At 53.7% G+C, this 20,628-nt stretch overlaps 3 protein-coding genes across 3 annotated transcripts; 2 read left to right on the top strand and 1 right to left on the bottom strand.

The window, feature by feature from the left end:
• The first annotated feature begins 498 nt into the window (after positions 1 to 498).
• On the top strand, positions 499 to 6,100 carry CALR (calreticulin). Its single transcript, XM_007995452.3, has 9 exons — positions 499 to 669; positions 1,031 to 1,132; positions 1,325 to 1,528; positions 1,944 to 2,038; positions 2,131 to 2,340; positions 2,428 to 2,541; positions 2,631 to 2,774; positions 5,143 to 5,235; positions 5,319 to 6,100. Exons 1-9 carry the CDS (start codon positions 579 to 581, stop codon positions 5,517 to 5,519), a joined length of 1,254 nt encoding a protein of 417 aa, XP_007993643.1. The 5' UTR covers positions 499 to 578; the 3' UTR covers positions 5,520 to 6,100.
• Positions 6,101 to 7,248: 1,148 nt separating this feature from the next.
• RAD23A (RAD23 homolog A, nucleotide excision repair protein) lies at positions 7,249 to 15,627 on the top strand. Its single transcript, XM_007995453.3, is given in 10 exon segments — positions 7,249 to 7,443; positions 9,238 to 9,399; positions 9,560 to 9,741; positions 9,880 to 9,935; positions 10,069 to 10,196; positions 10,464 to 10,542; positions 10,658 to 10,791; positions 14,656 to 14,741; positions 14,743 to 14,818; positions 14,901 to 15,627. Coding segments are annotated over 10 exon segments (1,140 nt in total). The 5' UTR covers positions 7,249 to 7,371; the 3' UTR covers positions 15,066 to 15,627.
• A 512-nt stretch (positions 15,628 to 16,139) lies between these two features.
• GADD45GIP1 (GADD45G interacting protein 1) lies at positions 16,140 to 19,155 on the bottom strand. The gene is made up of 2 exons (XM_007995455.3): positions 18,765 to 19,155; positions 16,140 to 16,510 (listed from the first exon to the last, which is right to left on the bottom strand). The coding sequence occupies exons 1-2, from the start codon at positions 19,112 to 19,114 to the stop codon at positions 16,192 to 16,194; spliced, it is 669 nt and encodes a 222-aa protein (XP_007993646.2). The 5' UTR covers positions 19,115 to 19,155; the 3' UTR covers positions 16,140 to 16,191.
• Positions 19,156 to 20,628: the final 1,473 nt, after the last annotated feature.

Below are 20,628 nucleotides of genomic sequence, written 5' to 3'. Positions count from 1 at the left end.
GGGGGTGGGGGAGCAGCAGTGGAGTGCTGGTTCCCAAATGCAAGATAAGAACTGGCTAGGAAAGCCTTGCCCAGCCCCTCCACCTAGAGGGAACGGGAGGAAGAGAAGCTGAGGCGGGGTCCCGATCCCGCGTGGAAACACCTGCGCTCCCGCGGGTTCTTTAAACGCCCAGATGGGGAACGACGCGCACGGGCAAGGGCGGTGTTAGGTTCAGGTCTGGTCACATGACCTGGCCTGAGGCGCTCGCGGCCCCCACCCCACCAGTGGGCGTCCCCCACAACGCGTGGTCGACCATCATTGGTCAGTGGTGAGGCCAATAGAAATCGGCCATCTGGGAACCCAGCGTTCCGAGGCGCAGCCTAACCTAGTGAACCGACGAAGGTCCAATGGAAAGAGACGGCCGTGGGCGCAGGCCAATGATAAAGTGTAAGGGGCGGGCCCAAGGGCTGGGTCAGGTTGGTTTGAGAGGCGGGTGGGTATAAAAGTGCAAGGCGGGCGGCGGCGTCCGTCCGTACTGCAGAGCCGCCGCCGGAGGGTCGTTTTAAAGGGCCCGCGCGCCGCCGCCCCCTCGGCCCGCCATGCTGCTATCCGTGCCGCTGCTGCTCGGCCTCCTCGGCTTGGCCGCCGTCGAGCCCGCCGTCTACTTCAAGGAGCAGTTTCTGGACGGAGGTAACGCCTGGTCCCACCTCGAGGCCGTCCCGACGACGCGGCCGGCCCCCCATCCCGGATCTGCGTCGTCGCCCGTAATTACCGCTTAGAGGGCCAACACAGTGGTCCCCGGCGACTGGAGCTGCGGGCGATCCCTCTTCTGCGTCCCTGGGGAGCGCGGAAGGCGTAGCGGCCTCCCGCGGCGGGAGTTAGGGTTCGCCCGAGGATCGCTGAAGGCACCCGACGTGTCAACTAGAGGTTGGGGTGGGGAGAGTCGGGGATCTCCTTCCCTGTCCCCAGCAGCTTGTGGTTCTCCGCAGATGCTTGGTGTGGGGGGGATTAGCAGAGCCGCGCTGACCTAACTCTCTAACCCCCCACTTAGACGGGTGGACTTCCCGCTGGATCGAATCCAAACACAAGTCAGATTTTGGCAAATTCGTCCTCAGTTCCGGCAAGTTCTACGGTGATGAGGAGAAAGATAAAGGTAAGAGCCTAGGAGTGGGTGCTCAGATCCGTGAGGACTTCCTGGCAGAAGTCCTTGTCCGCACACACACAGCCGGGACAGTCCCCTAGGAGCAGGGCAGGTGGAGGAAGTGGGGGAGTCGTCTGTATCGTCCAAATCGAGGGTTCTCGCGGGTCAGGACCCAACGGTGACCACACTACCGTCCCGTCTCAGGTTTGCAGACAAGCCAGGATGCACGCTTTTATGCTCTGTCGGCCAGTTTCGAGCCTTTCAGCAACAAAGGCCAGACGCTGGTGGTGCAGTTCACGGTGAAACATGAGCAGAACATCGACTGTGGGGGCGGTTATGTGAAGCTGTTTCCTAATAGTTTGGACCAGACGGACATGCACGGAGACTCAGAATACAACATCATGTTTGGTGAGGGGCTGCTTCCTCGTGCTGATCTCTGTCCCATTAGTTGGAGGGAGACCCAGACCCCACTGACTTTCTTAATAGTTACGATTTTCTTTGGAAGGGGAGCTAAAAGAATAAGTCACAGCAACAATTTATTGCGTTATGATCGCAGATCTAGGCTGTTAACTTAATTTGTGTCATTGTATATAGTTATTTCCCAATCTTACAAATGAGGATGTTGAGTTCTAGAGCACTGATTTTTTTTTCTTTAAACTTAAGGCTTCACCCACAACCCATTCAGGACAGAATCAGGGTCTGAGTTTCTCTTTTCAGCCTTGACAGACCCGAGTTTAGGAACCAGGTCTTCGTTTTGTAAAGAGGGGTGAGGAACTGGAAAATGGTGGGTAGTCTCTCTTAACTGGATCTGCTTCACACCTAGGTCCTGATATCTGTGGCCCCGGCACCAAGAAGGTTCATGTCATCTTCAACTACAAGGGCAAAAACGTGCTGATCAACAAGGACATCCGTTGCAAGGTGTGCCTGGGGGTGGTGGCAAATGGGTGTCATGGGGAGGTTCAGAGGTCAGCCTGATTGAGGGGGGGCTGCTCACCTTCTTCCTTCTTCAGGATGATGAGTTTACACACCTGTACACACTGATTGTGCGGCCAGACAACACTTATGAGGTGAAGATTGACAACAGCCAGGTGGAGTCGGGCTCCTTGGAAGACGATTGGGACTTCCTGCCACCCAAGAAGATAAAGGATCCTGATGCTTCAAAACCTGAAGACTGGGATGAGCGGGCCAAGATCGATGATCCCACAGACTCCAAGCCTGAGGTTGGTGTTTGGGTGGGGGCTCTGCTCTCCACATTGGAGGGTGTGAGGACATTTGGGCCAACTCTGACCTCTTCATCTACCCCCCAGGACTGGGACAAGCCAGAGCATATCCCTGACCCCGATGCTAAGAAACCCGAGGACTGGGATGAAGAGATGGATGGAGAGTGGGAACCCCCAGTGATTCAGAACCCTGAGTACAAGGTGAGTTTGGGGCTCTGAGCAGGGCTGGGGCTCACAGTGGGGAGTGCACCAACCTTACTCACCCTCTAGTTCCCTTCTTCCTTCTGCAGGGTGAGTGGAAGCCCCGGCAGATCGACAACCCAGATTACAAGGGCACTTGGATCCACCCAGAAATTGACAATCCCGAGTACTCTCCTGATCCCAGTATCTATGCCTATGATAACTTTGGCGTGCTGGGCCTGGACCTCTGGCAGGTGAGACTTGGAGGAAAAAGGAGGATCCCTGGGATACCTCAAGTGCATAAGATCACCCAAGGGGAAAGTGACAGGATACGATCGCACCCCAGGCGGGTCTGACTCAAAAATGGTACTTTTTGTAAACAGTACTTCCTGGTCTGTCCCTGTGGAGTCCTCACAGCAACGCTTTTGAGGTTGTACTTCTTGTGAACTAAGTACTTCCCCAAGTACTTTTATGCAAATCAACTTCTTTAAATACCCCCAAAGAACTAGAAGGTGGTCAGGTAACCCACTTAGTTAGCTGGGGCTGGGCACAGTGGCTCACCCTTATAATCACAGTACTTTGGGAGACTGAGGCAGGAGGATTGCTTGAGGCCAAGAGTTAGACAACCTTGCTTGGCAATGTAGTGAGGAGACCCTATCTCTACAAATTTTTTTTTTTTTTTTTTTTGAGACGCAGTTTCACTCTTGTTGCTGAGGCTCGAGTGCAATGGCACGATCTCAGCTCACTGCAACCTTCGCCTCCTGGGTTCAAGCAATTCTCCTGCCTCAGCCTCCCGAGTAACTGGGATTACAGGCATGTGCCACTATGGATGCCAGGCTAATTTTTTTGTTTGTTTTTTGTTTTTGAGATGGAGTCTTGCTCTGTCGCCCAGGCTGCAGTGCAGTGGTGCGATCTCAGCTCACTGCAAGCTCCGCCTCTCAGGTTCACTGCATTCTCCTGTCTCAGCCTCCCGAGTAGCTGGGACTACAGGCGCCTGCCACCACGGCTGGCTGATTTTTTTTTTTTTTTTTTTAGTAGAGACGTGGTTTCACCATGTTAGCCAGGATGGTCTCGATCTCCTGACCTCATAATCCACCGGCCTCAGCCTCCCAAAGTGCTGGGATTACAGGCATGAACCATCGTACCCAGCCTTTTTTTTTTTTTTTTTTTTTGGTAGAGACAGGGCTTCACCGTGTTGCCAAGATTGGTCTCGAACTCCTGGCCTCAGGTGATCTGCCCACCTCGGCCTCCCAAAGTGCTGGGATTACAGGGGTTGAGCCCCTGTGCCTAGCCTCTACAAAAACTTTAAAAATTAGCCAGATGTCGTGCATACCTGTAGTCCAAGCTACCAAGGAAGGAGGATGATGCTTGAGCCTGGGGCATCGAGGCTGCAGTGAGCCATGATCATGTCACTGCACTCCAGCCTGGGTGACAGAGTGAGACCCTGTTTCAAAAAAAGCTGGGACTGAATTTTTGTCTTTTTTGGTCACTGAAATACCTTCGGTGCCCAAGACATTTTTTGGCATTTAGTAGGTACCTGAAGAATACCTGAATAAGAGAGTGAGAAACAGAAGAAACAGGTACAGAGAACTGAAGTCAGTAGCCCAAGGTCATGGGGGCAGGAAACCACAAAGCTGGGGTTTGAACCCGGGCAGTACAACACCTAAGTCGCTCCATCCTTTTTTTTTTGTTTGTTTTAAATATAAAGACAGAGTCATGCTCTGTCACCCAGGTTGGAGTGCAGTGGCTTGATCTCGGCTTACTGCAGTCTCTGCCTTCCAGGTTCAAGTGATTCTCAGGCCTCGGCCTCTCGAACAGCTGGAATTACAGGCATGTGCCACAGCGCTGGGTTTTGTGTTTTTTTTGTTGTTGTTTTTTTGAGATGGAATTTCACTCTTGTTGCCCAGGCTGCAGTGCAATGATGCAATCTTGACTCACCACAACTTCCGCCTCCCAGGTTCAAGCGATTCTCCTGCCTCAGCCTCCTGAGTAGCTGGGATTACAGGCATACCAGGCATGTGCCACCACAGACACCGGGCAATTTTTTTTTTTTTTTTTTCTAGTGGAGACAGGGTTTCACTATGTTGCCCAGGTTGGTCTTGAACTCCTGGCCTCAAGTGATCTGCTTGCCATGGCCTCCCAAAGTGCTGGGATTACAGGCGTGAGCCTGTGCCTGGCCATCTCTCCATCTTTTTTTGAGATGGAGTCTCTCTCTGTCGCCCAGGCTGGAGTGCAGTTGCGCCATCTCCACTCACTGCAAACTCCGCCTCCTGGGTTCACGCCATTCTCCTCCCTCAGCCTCCCGAGTAGCTGGGACTACAGGCGCCCACCACCACGCCCAGCTAATTTTTTGTATTTTTAGTAGAGACGGGGTTTCACCGTGTTAGCCAGGATGGTCTCGATCTCCTGACCTTGTGATCCACCCGCCTCGGCCTCTGAGTGAGGATTACAGGTGTGAGCCACCGTGCCCAGACTCTCCATCTTTTTAACTGCAATGTCAGCAGTGTTCCTTGTCTTCTCTGCAGATGCAGGCAGTAGGGTGTAGTGGTTATAGGAACACAGGCAGAAACCCTGTCCAAAGGAAGGTGTCACCTCTGACCATCCTTCCCATTCATCCTCCAGGTCAAGTCTGGCACCATCTTTGATAACTTCCTTATCACCAACGATGAGGCATATGCCGAGGAGTTTGGCAACGAGACGTGGGGTGTAACAAAGGTGAGGCCTGGTCCTGGTCCTGATGTAGGGGGCGGGCAGGGAAGGCAGGGTGCAAGGCCCTGAGGTGTGTGCTCTGCCTGCAGGCAGCAGAGAAACAAATGAAGGACAAACAGGACGAGGAGCAGAGGCTTAAGGAGGAGGAAGAAGACAAGAAGCGCAAAGAGGAGGAGGAGGCAGAGGACAAGGAGGATGATGAGGACAAAGATGAGGATGAGGAGGATGAGGAGGACAAGGAGGAAGATGAGGAGGAAGATGTCCCCGGCCAGGCCAAGGACGAGCTGTAGAGAGGCCTGCCTCCAGGGCTGGACTGAGGCCTGAGCGCTCCTGCCGCAGAGCTGGCCGCGCCAAATAATGTCTCTGTGAGACTCGAGAACTTTCATTTTTTTCCAGGCTGGTTCGGATTTGGGGTGGATTTTGGTTTTGTTCCCCTCCTCCACTGTTCCCCCCCGCCCCCCGCCTTTTTTTTTTTTTCTTTTTTAAACTGGTGTTTTATCTTTGATTCTCCTTCAGCCCTCACCCCTGGTTCTCATCTTTCTTGATCAACATCTTTTCTTGCCTCTGTCCCCTTCTCTCACCATATCTCTTAGCTCCCCTCCAACCTGGGGGGCAGTGGTGTGGAGAAGCTGCAGGCCTGAAATTTCATCTGCTCTCCTTCCTGGAGCCCAGAGGGGGGCAGGAGAAGGGGGTGGTGTCTCCAACCCCCCAGCACTGAGGAAGAATGGGACTCTTCTCATTTCACCCCGCCCTTTCTCCCCTGCCCCCAGGACTGGGCCACTTCTGGGTGGGGCAGTGGGTCCCAGATTGGCTCACACTGAGAATGTAAGAACTACAAACAAAATTTCTATTAAATTAAGTTTTGTGTCTCCCTCCTGTGTCTCCTTTTGGGGAAAGACAGACTTCAGGAAACCCAGCAGTGGTCTTTTTTGGGGGTGGGGAGGGTTTCCAGTATATCTCCTTTTTCAGCTGTTGCTAGAGAGGTTACTGACTGTTCCACAAGATTCCAGGGACCTGTATTTACCCCATAACCCTCAAAACCAACGGGGGAATGACTGTTGCTGCCGTAAATACTCCACATATTAATTTACTGAATCCTTGAACCTAACTGGTAAGTTTCGGTTCTGTTTATTGGTTTTATTTATTTTTAAAATAGACTGTTGCTCTGTTGCCCAGGCTGGCCTACAATGGCTTAATCTGGTTCACCCTGCCTCTTAAACTGGCCTTCTTCATGCTTCTATTCCTTTGGGGTCCTGTGGCTCAGCCCAACCCCTCTGGGATGCCTCTAGGACTGGCAGATCCAAGGGAGAATTCTGTTTTTAATGTCGTGAGGCTTTGAAAGTTAACATCTTTAAATACTTTTGGGGTCAGATTGGGGATAGTACAACAAAGTACTCCTGGCGGTAGACCCAGGAATTAAAATAGTAGGTTCATTCCAAAAATCCGGATCCCTAAAGAATGAATGAGGCTACAAAATGGCACCTTGCCCCTGCTACCGATTTAAGGTTTTTTTCCTCTGCTTGGTGGCCTTTCAGGTATTTCTAGTCTTGAGTAACTTCCACTTTGCCCTATCTGCCAGAATAAAACTCGGGGCCAGGTGCAGTGGCTCGTGCCTGTAATCCCAGCACTCTGCCAGGCCGAGGCGGGTGGATCACCTGAGGTCAGGAGGTGGAAACCAGCCTGACTCTATTAAGAATACAAAAATTACCAGGGCATGGTGGGGGTGGTTCCCTGTAATCCCAGCTACTCGGGAGGCTGAGGCAGGAGAATTGCACGAACCCGGAGGCAGAGGTTGCAGTGAGCCGAGATCGCGCCATTGCACTCCCGTGACGTCACCGCTAACGGGCGTGGCGTCACTGGAGATCTCGTGTGCGGGCAGAATGAGAAGCACCGTCCCCGCCCACGCCCACAACGCGGAGTTTAGTCTGCGCATGCCTCGCTCGACACCGCGCTCGTGCGCATGCCCATAAAGGCCAAGGCGGGGGGTGCGCACAGGTCACGTGCGCCGGTGGTCAGCGCGCGCATGGCCTGCCCCGGAAGTGGTCGGCGCGCGGCGCGGCGCGCCTGGGCGCTAAGATGGCGGCGGCGTGAGTTGCATGTTGTGTGAGGATCCAGGGGCCGCCGCGTCGCTCGGGCCCCGCCATGGCCGTCACCATCACGCTCAAAACGCTGCAGCAGCAGACCTTCAAGATCCGCATGGAGCCTGACGAGACGGTGCGGGCTGGGCCAGAGCCCGGGGGCGGGAGTGACGGGTGCCGAGGATGGGGCGGGGGCGGGGAGACTAGGATCCCAACGGGAGGGGCAGGGAGGACGGCGCGGGTCGGCCCTGTCCAGATCCCCGACCTGCCCGACTTTCCTGGACCCCCCGAGGGTCTTTAGCCCAGTCCCCAGCGGATCGGGCGGCGCTCCTGGGCCAGTCTCCGGGCGAGGCCCCACCCCCGGGCCTCTGGCCAGGTCCCGGCTCCAATGTCAGCGCTCTCGCGGGGCGCGGGAGTCACAGGCTCGGAGTCCTGGGCAGGCCAAGCTCTCCAGGACTGGGCTCCACGTTCTCAGCTTTGCAGGCTTCTCCTGGGGACACTGGTGGTGGAATCTAGGAGTAATGACCAGGAGATACTGAGTAGTGACGACAACAACGATGTTAATGATAATAAACGGATCTCAGTCTTTATAATTTTGGTGGTCCGTGTTTGTTGGGCGTTTATTTTTTATCAGTCATCGAGTGTTTTAGTGTTGTTTTACTGCTCTGCATAACGGGCTTGTCATTGGGGACCTCTGACCATTTTACAGATGTGGAAACCTTGGGGTTAAGGAACTTTGTCACAGTCACACATGTAATGTCAGAGCTGGGATTCACATTCAGTTCTGCCTCGTGTGAGCGTCCACTGTATAAATATTATGCTGCCTTTTTATTCGAAAATAGAATTAGGACCTAATTCAAACATAGTGACTATTGGGTACTTGGCACGTTTTGCACGGTGAGGGAGACATTGAAGTCCACTTTTTGTAGAAAAGGAAACACATTTTTTGATCAGCTCAACGGTTTGGCTTTGGGCAAGTGAACCTCTCTGTGCCTCCGTTTTCTCAAAATATCAAATGAACCTGTCACCTGCTGGCTTCCGCCTGTAATCAGCATTTAGGGAGGCAGAGGCAAGAGGAGCGCTTGAGCCTGGGAATTCAAGATCATCCTGGCAACACAGTGAGACCTCATTCTCTACAAAAAGAAGAAACAAAAATAGATAAAAGGAGGCCAATTAAATGTATTTCATAGGAAGCTTAAAAGGTATGCCACACGCACACTTACAGTAGCCCTATTGGCCAGGCATGGTGCCTCATGCCTCTGTAATCCTAATGATTTGTTAGGCGGAGGCAGGAGGATTGCTTGAGGCCAGAAGTTTGAGACCAGCCAGCCTAACGTAGGGAGACTCTTATCTGCAAAAATAAATTTTTAAAAAATTAGCCTGGTGTGGTGGTGTGCACCTTTAGTCCTAGCTACTGCCGAGGCTGGGTAAGAGTACCACTTTAGCCCAGGAGTTTGAGGCTACAGTGAGCTATGGTCGTGCCACTTCAATCCAGTGTGGGCAGCAGTGAGATCCTGTCTTTTAAAAAAGAAATATCGCTGTGAACTATTAGTCACTGTTTTTGTCCAAGATACAGTGTAGAGTGGGGGACTGTCCCCTTTATTCTGTTATCATACTTTATACCACCTGAAATTAACATTTTCTTCACATTAGTGTTCTCTCATTGAGAGCAGGGACTTGTGTTATGTTCTGTGCTGTGGCCTCCATAAAATAGCATCTGGCACGTAATAGGCGTTTAGTATAAATAAATACTGTGTTGAATGGCATGATTGAATGAATTCTTATCTAGCATGCTTTAGATGCCAAGATAGCTTAAAAATTCCAGCATGCTTGCCTCTCTGCCATCAAGGCTTGCAGCTTCTCTGTCCTAAACTAGAAGGGAAGAGAGAATCTTGGGGTTTCCAGTGACTGTCTGTACTACTTCTTCTAGGTGAAGGTGCTAAAGGAGAAGATAGAAGCTGAGAAGGGTCGTGATGCTTTCCCCGTGGCTGGACAGAAACTCATCTATGCCGGCAAGATCTTGAGCGATGATGTTCCTATCAGGGACTATCGCATCGATGAGAAGAACTTTGTGGTTGTCATGGTGACCAAGGTGGGTGACCTGTGCTGGCTGGGAGGGACGAGCAGGGTAGCTGGCAAAGAGCCCGTGTGCGCAGGAGAGATTAGCCATGAACAGGGCGGGGCCACAGCAGAGCGGGTTGTTGGGTCTGATAGGGTTGCTGATGCCAGCTCCCTTTTTCTTGCTGTCGCAGACCAAAGCCGGCCAGGGTACCTCAGCACCCCCAGAGGCCTCACCCACAGCTGCCCCAGAGTCCTCTACATCCTTCCCGCCTGCCCCCACCTCAGGCATGTCCCATCCCCAACCTGCCGCCAGAGAGGACAAGAGCCCATCAGAGGAATCCGCCCCTACGACGTCCCCAGAGTCTGTGTCAGGGTAAGGCGGGGGCAGCAGTCCCAGCTTGGGCCCTGTCTTCCTAGCACATTCCAGCGTCCACATAAGTGGTCCCACACACCTGGAGGGAGGGCAAGCCGCCAGAAGCCAGGGTCCGATTTCTCTCTCTTGAATTTGCAGCTCTGTTCCCTCTTCAGGTAGCAGCGGGCGAGAGGAAGACGCGGCCTCCACGCTAGGTGGGTGGGTGGTCCCCAGGGCAGAGGCGACTGGGTGCCCCAGCCATCAGCTGGGCCTTGTCTGGGTGTGGGAGGGCCTGGGAGCTGCCTTTTCCTCTTCCTGGTGACCCAGGCTTTTCTGCTCCCTCCACAGTGACGGGCTCTGAGTATGAGACGATGCTGACGGAGATCATGTCCATGGGCTATGAGCGGGAGCGGGTCGTGGCCGCCCTGAGAGCCAGCTACAACAACCCCCACCGAGCCGTGGAGTATCTGCTCACGGTGAGGTGGGGCTGCTGCCTCCTGGGAAGGCCTTGAGGGTGTATACGGGCCTCACTGCCTTGATGGGCGGTTGGGAAGGCAAAACTTGCCCTGAAAAGCCTTTGGGTAGTGATTCTAGCCACTAAGGGCTTCCCACAGGAGGCTGGATGTGAGTGGTGGGTGGGCCTCTGGAGGGCAGGGCCGAGGCCTCATCTGTGTCCAGCCAGGGCATGGAGGAGGGTGGCAGCAGGAGGTCTGTGCATTAGAACTAAACAGGACCCCTGACAGGGAATTCCTGGGAGCCCCGAGCCGGAACACGGTTCTGTCCAGGAGAGCCAGGTATCCGAGCAGCCGGCCACGGAAGCAGGTGGGTGTGCACGTGCTGCATCTGCCCTCCGGGTACCTGACTCACATCACACTCCACCCCGCAGTGCTCCTAGGAGCCGGGCATGGTGTCTGACTGCACCCCTTCCTACTATCAGCAGGAGAGAACCCCCTGGAGTTCCTGCGGGACCAGCCCCAGTTCCAGAACATGCGGCAGGTGATTCAGCAGAACCCTGCGCTGCTGCCCGCTCTGCTCCAGCAGCTGGGCCAGGAGAACCCTCAGCTTTTGCAGGTGTGATCCCAAGGGCAGAGGGAGCCATGGCAGCCACCATTTTTGTTCCCTGTGGGCACCAGAGTCCATAACACGTAGGAATTGTTCTAGGCCTGGAAAGCAGGACTAAGCACATGCTTCCCCCACGCCCCTTTGCTTCCTGTGACCTGTTGATCCCCACGGTTTCTCAGTCTTCCCAACCATCTTGTGAGATGTGGGTGCTGTCAACATCACCTCCCACAGAAGAAGACACCAGAAGCTTAGAGCAGCCGGTCATTCCCAGGGTCATACAACTGGTAGTGTGTGTCTGCCTGCTGCCTCAGGGTCCTGGGCTGGGGCTCTGACTCTGGCTCCACATACAGATGCTGCTGCGTAAGTGTCTGTAAGGTGGCATGACATCACCCAGGACAGCTGTGCCCCAGTTGGCTCTGGGATGACTCTGCTCAGTGAGGCTCCACCTTGCCCTTGAAAGTTCACAGGAAGAGTGGGGGAGTGACCCCCCGGCTGCAAGCAGGTTCCTCTGGGTCCTTGGTGAAATGCCTACCGGTCTTGGCTCAGGACCCTGCTGTCTGCCCATTCTCCTCACTTCTCAGTCCTTTGCCGGCTCGTCCTGCTCGGTCCTGTTCTTCATCTGCACTCAGCCCTCCCTCATAATGTCCTGGGGCCTTCAGTCTGTGTGGGAACCCCCAAATCTATGTAGCCAGCCCAGGCCTCTCTGAATGCCACACTCCATGGCTGGCTTAATCTCTCCATCAAAGTGCTCTCTAGACTAGACTTCTAAGACTTAGAACAGACCTCCTCAGTCCTCCCCAATCTCTGCAAGGACTAGCCTGGGGTTGCTTCAGCCCCAGGCCCTGGGGACCTGCTGGGGTCCATCCCTTGTCCTGTCTGCTCTTCCCACTCAGCGCCTCCTGCACTCCAGCTCCCTGGCAGCCTCTTCCTGGGCCTCTGCCACTGCACGGTCCCGCAGTCCACTTTCCGTCATGAGGCAGATAACTGAAAAGCACTTTCTGCTTTAATGCGAAAATGGTCAGATGTAGACAATAGTAGAGTTGCATGAGAGCTTCCAGATACCCAGGCAGGGCACAGTGGCTCATGCCTGTCATCCCAGCACTTTGGGAGGCTAAGGCAGGCGGACTACTTGGTCAGGAGTTTTAGATCAGCCTGGTCAACGTGGCAAAAACCCGTCTCTACTATAAATACAAAAAGTAACTGAGCATGGTGGCAGGCCACTGTAGTCCCAGCTACTCGGGAGGCGGAGGCATGAGACTTGCTTGAACCCAGGAGGCAGAAATTCCAGTAAACTGAGATTGCCCCACTGCACTCCAGCCTGGGTGACAGAGTGAGACTGTCTCAAAAAGAACAGAAACAAAGGCCAGACACGGTGGCTAACGCCTGTAATCCCAGCACTTTGGGAGGCCGAGGCGGGTGGATCACGAGGTCAGGAGATTGAGACCATTCTGGCTAACATGGTAAAACCCCGTCTCTACTAAAAATACAAAAAATTAGCCAGGTGTGGTGGCGGGCGCCTATAGTCCCAGCTACTGGAGAGGCTGAGGCAGGAGAACACCGTGAACCTGGTAGGCGGTGTTGACTGTGAGCTGAGATCGCGCCACTGCACTCCAGCCTGGGCAGCAGAGTGAGACTCCGTCTCAAAAAAAAAAAAACAAAAAACCAGAAACAGAAATGAACAAACGGGCCGGGCGCGGTGGCTCAAGCCTGTAATCCCAGCACTTTGGGAGGCCGAGATGGGTGGATCACGAGGTCAGGAGATCGAGACCATCCTGGCTGACACGGTGAAACCCCGTCTCTACTAAAAAATACAAAAAACTAGCCGGGCGAGGTGGCGGGCGCCTGTAGTCCCAGCTACTCGGGAGGCTGAGGCAGGAGAATGGCGTGAACCCGGTTGGCGGAGCTTGCAGTGAGCTGAGATCTGGCCACTGCACTCCAGCCTGGGCCTCAGAGCGAGACTCCGTCTCAAAAAAAAAAAAAAAAAAAAAAATGAACAAACGAACTTCCAGATACCTAAACCCAACACCCAGATGAGTTCACTTTTTTTGGTTTGGTGGCTGGTGGGTGGGAATAGAGACACAGCCTATGTTGTCCAGGCTGGTTTTGAACTCCTGGGCCCAAGCAGTCCCTTCTGCCTTGCCTCCCAAATTATTGAGGTTACAGGTGTGAGCCACCACACCCAGCCAAGTTTACCTTTCTAAAAGATCCATAGACCACGTCTTTTCCCGTGTAACTGTCACCATCGTGGCTTCCCCCTGTTCTAGAAAATGGGTCTGACTTGGGCCTTCCTCTCTGGTGTCATTGTCTGCTTCCTCCCCCTTCCCTTATTCACTCTGTTTTTTTTTTGTTGTTTGTTTTTGAGATGGAGTTTTGCTCTTGTTGCCCAGGCTGGAGTGCAGTGGCGCAATCTCGGCTCACCGTGACCTCCACCGCCTCGGTTCAAAAGATTCTCCTGCCTCAGCCGCTGGAGTAGCTGGGATTACAGGCTTGTGCCACCATGCCCTGCTAATTTTGTATTTTTAGTAGAGATGGCGTTTCTCCATGTTGGTCAGGCTGCTCTCAAACTCCTGACGTCAGGTGATCCGCCTGCCTCAGCCTCCCAAAGTACTGGGATTGCAGGCGTGAGGCACTGTGCCCAGCCACATTCACTCTGTTCTTGCTTCTGTTTCTGAGACTTCCCAGATGCATCCACCCTGGGCCTTTGCACTTGCTGTTTGCTTTACCTGGAGGAAACCTTCTGCATCCCCTACACTGCAGGCCTGTCCTCCAGCCCTCGTCTGCAGTTCCTTCCTAGCCAGTTGTCTGGTTCATTTATTGGCTCACTTACTTACTATTTTTGAGACTTTGTTGCCTAGGCTGGAGTGCAGTGGTGCTATCTCAGCTCCCTGCAACCTGTGCCTCCCAGGTTCAAGTGATTCTCCTACCTTAGCCATCTTGAGTAGCTGGGATTACAGGCACGTGCTATCACACCCAGCTGATTTTTGTATTTTTAGTAGAGAGAGGTTTTACCATGTTGGCCAGGCTGGTCTCCAACTCCAGGCTGGTCTCAGATGACCTCAGGTGATTACTGGTGTGAACTACTGCGCCCAGCCTATTTGTCTATTTATTTATTCAAGACAGGGTCTTGCTCTGTTGCCCAGGCTGGAGTTCAGTGGCTTACTGCAGCCTCCGCCTCCTGGGTTCGGTTTCATGCTCAGCCTGCCAACTAGCTGGGATTACAGGCGTCTGCCACCACACCTGGCTACCCTTTTTTTTTTTTTTTTGAGATGGAGTCTGGCTCTGTCGCCCAGGCTGGAGTGCAGTGGCCGGATCTCAGCTCACTGCAAGCTCCGCCTCCCGGGTTTACACCATTCTCCTGCCTCAGCCTCCGGAGTAGCTGGGATTACAGGCGCCCGCCACCGTCGCCCGGCTAGTTTTTGTACTTTTTAGTAGAGACGGGGTTTCACCGTGTTAGCCAGGATGGTCTCGATCTCCTGACCTCGTGATCCGCCTGTCTCGGCCTCCCAAAGTGCTGGGATTACAGGCTTGAGCCACCGTGCCCGGCTCCTGGCTACTTTTTGTAGAGATGGGGGGGGAATTCACCATGTTGGCCAGACTGGTCTCGAACTCCTGACCTCCAGTGATCTTGACCTGCCTCTGCCTCTTAAAGTGCTAGGATTACAGGTGTGAGCCACCACGCCTGGCCTATTTCTTGGCTCACTTAAAAGCCCATCATCAGCTCCTCCAGGGCAGGGCTTGTGTTGACTGCTATGTTGTGTTTGGCCAGAATAGGCTCCTCTGGATATTTGCCTGACTGAATGAAAAAGCAAGGGCTCTGATGACCTGGGGAGAGGAGGGCTGTGGATTACCTTCCCTTCCCACCCTTTCCTGCAGCAAATCAGCCGGCACCAGGAGCAGTTCATCCAGATGCTGAACGAGCCCCCTGGGGAGCTGGCGGACATCTCAGATGTGGAGGGGAGGTGGGCGCATAGGAGAGGAGGCCCCGCAGATGAACTACATCCAGGTGACGCCGCAGGAGAAGGAAGCTATAGAGAGGGTAAGAGGCCTGGCTGAGGGGCGACTGCGGGTGGGCAGGACCCCTACCCTCTGCTGCTCACACTTAACCCATCTTCCCACAGTTGAAGGCCCTAGGCTTCCCAGAGAGCCTGGTCATCCAGGCCTATTTCGCGTGTGAAAAAAATGAGAACTTGGCTGCCAACTTCCTCCTGAGTCAGAACTTTGATGACGAGAGTGATGCCAGGAAGCCAGGCCACCCAAGCCCTCACCCTACCCCTACTCCATGAAAGTTTTATAAAAGAAAAATATATATATATTCATGTTTATTTAAGAAATGGAAAAAAAAAATCAAAACCTTAAAAAAAAAAAAAAGCAAACAGTCCAGCTTCCTGTCCTCCTAAAGTGGCCCCTGTTCCCATCTCGGTCTGAGAAGACCCGGGCCAGACAGCTGTCCCCCCATCCTCCTCTCCAGCCCAGCCTGCTCAGAGAAGCTGGCAGGACTGGGAGGCGACAGATGGGCCCCTCTTGGCCTCTGTCCCAGCTCCCTGCGGCCAGATGGAAAGGCGGCTGCTTGCCTCTCCATCCTCCGAAGAACTCGAGGACCCCCCCCACCCCATCTTCTTCTAGGATGAGAGGAAGCTGGAGCCCCAAACTTTGATCCTCCATTGGAGTGGCCCAAATCTTTCCATCTGGGGCAAGCCCTAAAAGGCCCAAGGCCCCTCCCCAGTCTGGCTTTGGCCTCCAGCCTGGAGAAGGGCTAACATCAGCTCAGTGTCAAGGCCACCCCGACCCCAGAACAGAACCGTGTCTCTGATAAAGGTTTTGAAGTGAATAAAGTTTTAAAAACCAGCCCTATGGTCTGTACCTGCTGGGGCTCCCCGCGCCCGCCTGTCTGGGTTTGGGGGCTGGCTAGGCACAGGCAGGCATGGTGACGGGTGCCGGGAAGGGGGAGAGGAGTCTGTGAGACCCTGCAGATTGAGGCTCCCAGTGTCTCCTCCCGCAGTGTGCCATTTCCAGGCAGTGGTCCCCAGCCCAACCTTGCAAGGACTGCTGCTCCCCAGCCCCCGCCATCACCACCACAGTCTCTTTTGGCTATACTACTCCCTCCTGCACCAGCCCTGTAATTGGCTAATTACTGGAGATGAATGTTGGTAAACAGAAGCCGCCTTCTCTTCTGCCATCTGCTTCTCCATTATTTGCCCATTGCACCCCCCTTTTCCTCCCCCTGAAGCTCCAGTTAGTCAGCAGGGCCTAGAGTCTCTGTCCCCTTTTGAGTAGAGCCAAGTGGGGGATTCCCCAGCCCTTAAGCATTGAAGGAGGAACCAGGGGACCCAGAGAGGCACACCTTGAGAGGGGACAGATCTCTTCAGGGGTACTGCCAAGTAGCAGGCTTTATTGGGAAGGGACAAAGCTTCAGGAGCTGGGTGCCCCAGAGGCTGCTGGGTCCTGAGCTGCAGCTGCAGCCAATGCAGCAGCTCGCGCCTCTTGCTTCTGTCTTTGTTTTTCCTCCTTGAGGCGCTTGCGCTCCTTCTTCTCTAGGTCCTGGAGCAGCTCCTGGAAGCGGGCACTCTTTGGGTTCACTTGGTAGCCCAGGAGCTCCTGGGCCTCAGCCTGCAGTCGGGCCCTCCTCTCCTTGTCAGCCTGGGCCTTCTCCCAGCGCTCCCGCTGCTGCTGCTGCCAGTTCACAATCATCTGTGGCATCTTGGCCATGCACTCTGCGATGTGCTGCTCCCTGCAGGGGAGGGAGAGTGGGCTGTGACACTGGCACTCAGCCAGGGCAGAGCCCACCCACCTATATCTCACCCATAGGCCTTTGCCCACAGGCCTGCCTCCTCAACTCCCCCTGTAGATTAACTGTCAGGAAAAGCCCTTGACAAGTGAAGAACAGGAAGAGATGAGAAAGTTACTTGTGCATGAATTTGATCACAAGGGTGTGTCAAGCCCCAGTAAACCCCAGGTGCGAAAGCCAAATCAACATTTCACTGAGCGGCCTACGAGCAAGCCAAGTGCCACTCCCGTGGGTAATTTCACACCTCTATTCCACAGACACTGCTGAGCATCTCCTGTACAGAGGCCAGGCCCAATTCTAGGCACAGGAGTGAAAGCAAGAAAGACATTTCCCACCAATCCTTGAGTTTGTAGCTACCAGTCACAGCCCCATTTTTTTAAGTTCAGGAGTACAAGTGCAGGTTTGTTACACAGGTAAACTTGTGCCATGGGGGTTTTTTTGTACAGATTTATTTCATCACCCAGGTATTAAACCTAGTACCCAGAGGTCATTTTTCCTGATCCTCTCCCTCCACCCTCCAAAAAGCCCTAGTGTGTGTTGTTCCCCTCTGTGTATCCATGCATTCCCATCATTTAGCTCCCACTTATAAGTGAGAACACATTGTATTTGGTTTTCTGTTCCTGTGTTTGCTAAGGATGACAGTCTCAAGCTCCTGTCATGTCCCTACAAAGGACATGATCTCGTTTTTTGTGACAGCCTCATTTAAGGATTTGAAAAGTGAAGAATTAAGCCTTATAACGGTCATCTGGCTGAGGAGGGGCAGAAACAAGAGTCCCTGCTCCATGGTTCCCTGCCTGGGTGATCAGACACATGGCTTCACCAAGCCTCAGTTTCCTCATCTCCAAAATTAGGGCAATCCCTTCTTCCTCTTAAGGCTGTTGGGAAAACAAGAAGGTTAAACACCAGGAACACACTTGACCTACCCCCTTCACCCTCCAGGATGTGGCATTATCTATAAGAGATGCCCCTGGTCTGGTCGGACGCTGTAGCTCACGCCTGTAATCCCAGCGCTTTGGGAGGCCGAGGTAGGTGGATCACCTGAGGTCAGGAGGTCAAGATCAGCCTGGCCAATATGGTGAAAGCCGGTCTCTACTAAAAATACGAAAAATGAGCCGGGCGTCGTGGCAGGTGCCTGTAATCCCAGCTACTCGGGAGGCTGAAGCAGGAGAATCGCTTGAGCCTGGGAGGCAAAGGTTGCAGTGAGCTGAGACAGCACTCCAGCCTGGGCAACAAGAGCAAAACTCTGCCTCAGAAAAAAAAAAAAAAAAAAGGATGCCCCTGGTCCTTCAGACCTGCCTCTGTATCCGACCTCTGCCCTTGGTTCCAGGACCCATCACCTTCCTGCCGGCAACTTGTCCCCAGCCACACTGACCTCCTGGCTGTTCTTTAAGGCAATATCCTATCTCAGGGCATTTGCCCCAGCTGCTCCCTTTACCAGGAACTCTTTACCCAAGAGATCACCCCATAGTTAAGTCTGGTTATTCAGGGCTGTGCTTAAACATCACTTCAGAGAGTCCTGAGGCTTCCCAAACCAAAGCCGCCCTCAGGCACGCACTCTTCACTCTTTTACCTTCCTAATAGTCCGCTGTCGCCATCTGATGTTAAGGGCCCTTTGGGGGCTTGCCTCGGCCTCCCAAATAGCTGGGATTACAGGCATGAGCCACCGCGCCCAGCCTGGGACAGGGTCTTGCACAAGGTATGAGCTCGGTAAATACTTGGTGATGATGGCCGGACGCGTTGGCTCACGCCTGTAATCCCAGCACTTTGGGAGTCTGAGGCGGGTGAATCACTTGAAGTACGAAGTGACCTGGCCAACACGGTGGAACCCCGTCTCTACTAAAATTACAAAAATTAGCCGGGCGTGGTGGTGCACGCCTGTAATCCCAGCTACACGGGAGGCTAAGGCGGGAGAATCGCTTGGGGAGGCGGAGGTTGCAGTGAGCCGAGATCTTCCCACTGCACTCCAGCCTGGGCAACAGAGCGAGACTGTCTCAAAAAAAAAAAAAAAAAAAAAATTGCTGATGAATGACTAAATAGACTGTTATTCTGAGTTTGTTTTGCGGCCAGGTGAGCGAATATATAAATCTACAACATACAGATGCTACGACGTGACCCCGATGGGGTAGGCACGGCTTGGGGACCAGTTCGCCCACTGGGCACAGAGGGCAGCCCCGCGCATCTGCCTGCACGCACGCACCTCTCCCGACGCTTCTGCTCTTCGGCCAGATGCTTCACCCGCAGCGACTCCTGCATGGTCGCCAGGCTCGGGTACCATTCGCGTTCTTCGGCCTCCAGCTCCCGCAGCTGCTCCGGTGACGGCCACAACGAACCGGGGGCCACCCCGGAGGCGGCGCCGTAACGCGCGAACTGCTTAGCCGCGTAGCGCGGTCCCAGCTGCCACCGATGGGTCAGGAGATCCTCGGGGTCTGGCCACCAGGGTCCCGGCTCGCGGCGCGGGGGCGGCGGCGCCCGGTAGCCACGAGAACCCGGGGCCAGGGTCGCCGTCAGTCCTAGCAGGCTGCGTGCCTGTCGCAGGGACGCCGCCATCTTGGCTGTGCGGGGTCCTTGCAGGCCCGCCGGGCTGTCCACGCCCATTGCCTGAGCGCGAGGCCCGGTGTGGGCCAGGGCAGGGAGAGGGGTGTCCCTGCTGCCTCAGTTCCGGGGAAGGCGGCCAAGGGAGTAGTGTGTATTTTATACGTTTCCACGTATAGCTTTAAATTTTAGTTAAGCAGTTACTTAGTCATTTTTTATTTTCACTTTTTTTCCTCTCCTTTCTGCACACTGACACTTAAAAATATATATTTTTAGCCGGGCGCAGTGGCTCACGCCTGTAATCCCAGCACTCTGGGAGGCCAAGGCGGGCGGAATACCTGAGGTCGCGAGTTTGAGACCAGCCTCTTTTCTTTTTTTTGAGACAGAGTCTCGCTCTGCAGCTCAGGCTGGAGTGCAATGGCGCGATCTCGGGTCACTGTCACCTCCGCCTCCCGGGAAGAGAGGAGAAACCCCGTCTCTACTGAAAATACAAAATTAGCCGGGCGTGGTGGCCCATGCCTGTAGTCCCAGCTACTCAGGAGGCTGAGGCAGGAGAATCGCTTGAACCCTGGGGACGGAGGTTGCGGTGAGCTGAGATCACGCCATTGCATTCCAGCCTGGGTAACAGAAGTGAAACTCCATCTAAAATAAATAAATAAATAAATACATACATACATACATACATACATACATACATATATGCTCACCTGGTTGCAAATATATGCAGTGTTCAATGTTCTTTGGGTAAAAATCGTATTTTTAATTTTACTTTTATACATTTAAACTAGCATTTATTAGGCTGGGCTCGGTGGCTCCCGCCTGTAATCCCAGTGCTTTGGGAGGCTGAGGTGGACGGATCACTTGAGGTCAGGAGTTGGAGACCAGCCTGACCAACATGGCAAAACCTCGTCTCTAATAAAAATTAGCTGGGCATGGTGGTGGGCGCCTGTAATCCCAACTACTCAGGAGGCTGAGGCAGGAGAATCGCTTGAACCAGGGAGGCGGAGGTTGCAGTGACCTGAGATGGTGCCATTGCACTCTAGCCTGGGTGACAGAGTGAGACTGTCTAAAACAAACAAACAACCCACTAGTATTTATTATTTTTTTTATGTAAATGTACCTGGATGCGGTGGTTCACACCTGTAATCCTAGCACTTTGGGAGGCTGAGGCAAGCATCACTTGAGGTCAGGAGTTCGAGACCAGCCTGGCTAACATGGTGAAACCCTGTCTCTACTAAAAATACAAAAATTATCTGGGCGTGGTGGTGCACGCCTGTAATCCCAGCTACTCGGAAGGCTGAGGCAGGGGAATTGCTTGAACCCAGGAGGCGGAGGTTGCAGTGAACTGAGATTACACCAGTGAACTGAGATTACACCACTGCTCTCTAGTCTGGGCAACAGAGCGAGACTCTGTCTCATAATAAATAAATAAATAAATAAATAAATTCTGTCACGTGCTGTGACATGGATGAACCTTGAGGACATTAGGCTAAGTGAAAGAAGCCAGTCACAAAAGGATAAATATTGTA

This window comes from Chlorocebus sabaeus, chromosome 6, assembly GCF_047675955.1.
Source record: "Chlorocebus sabaeus isolate Y175 chromosome 6, mChlSab1.0.hap1, whole genome shotgun sequence".
NCBI classification, from domain to species: Eukaryota; Metazoa; Chordata; class Mammalia; order Primates; family Cercopithecidae; genus Chlorocebus; species Chlorocebus sabaeus.
Note: the sequence above shows the minus strand (reverse complement) of the source record. Positions and strands in the feature narration are given on the sequence as shown.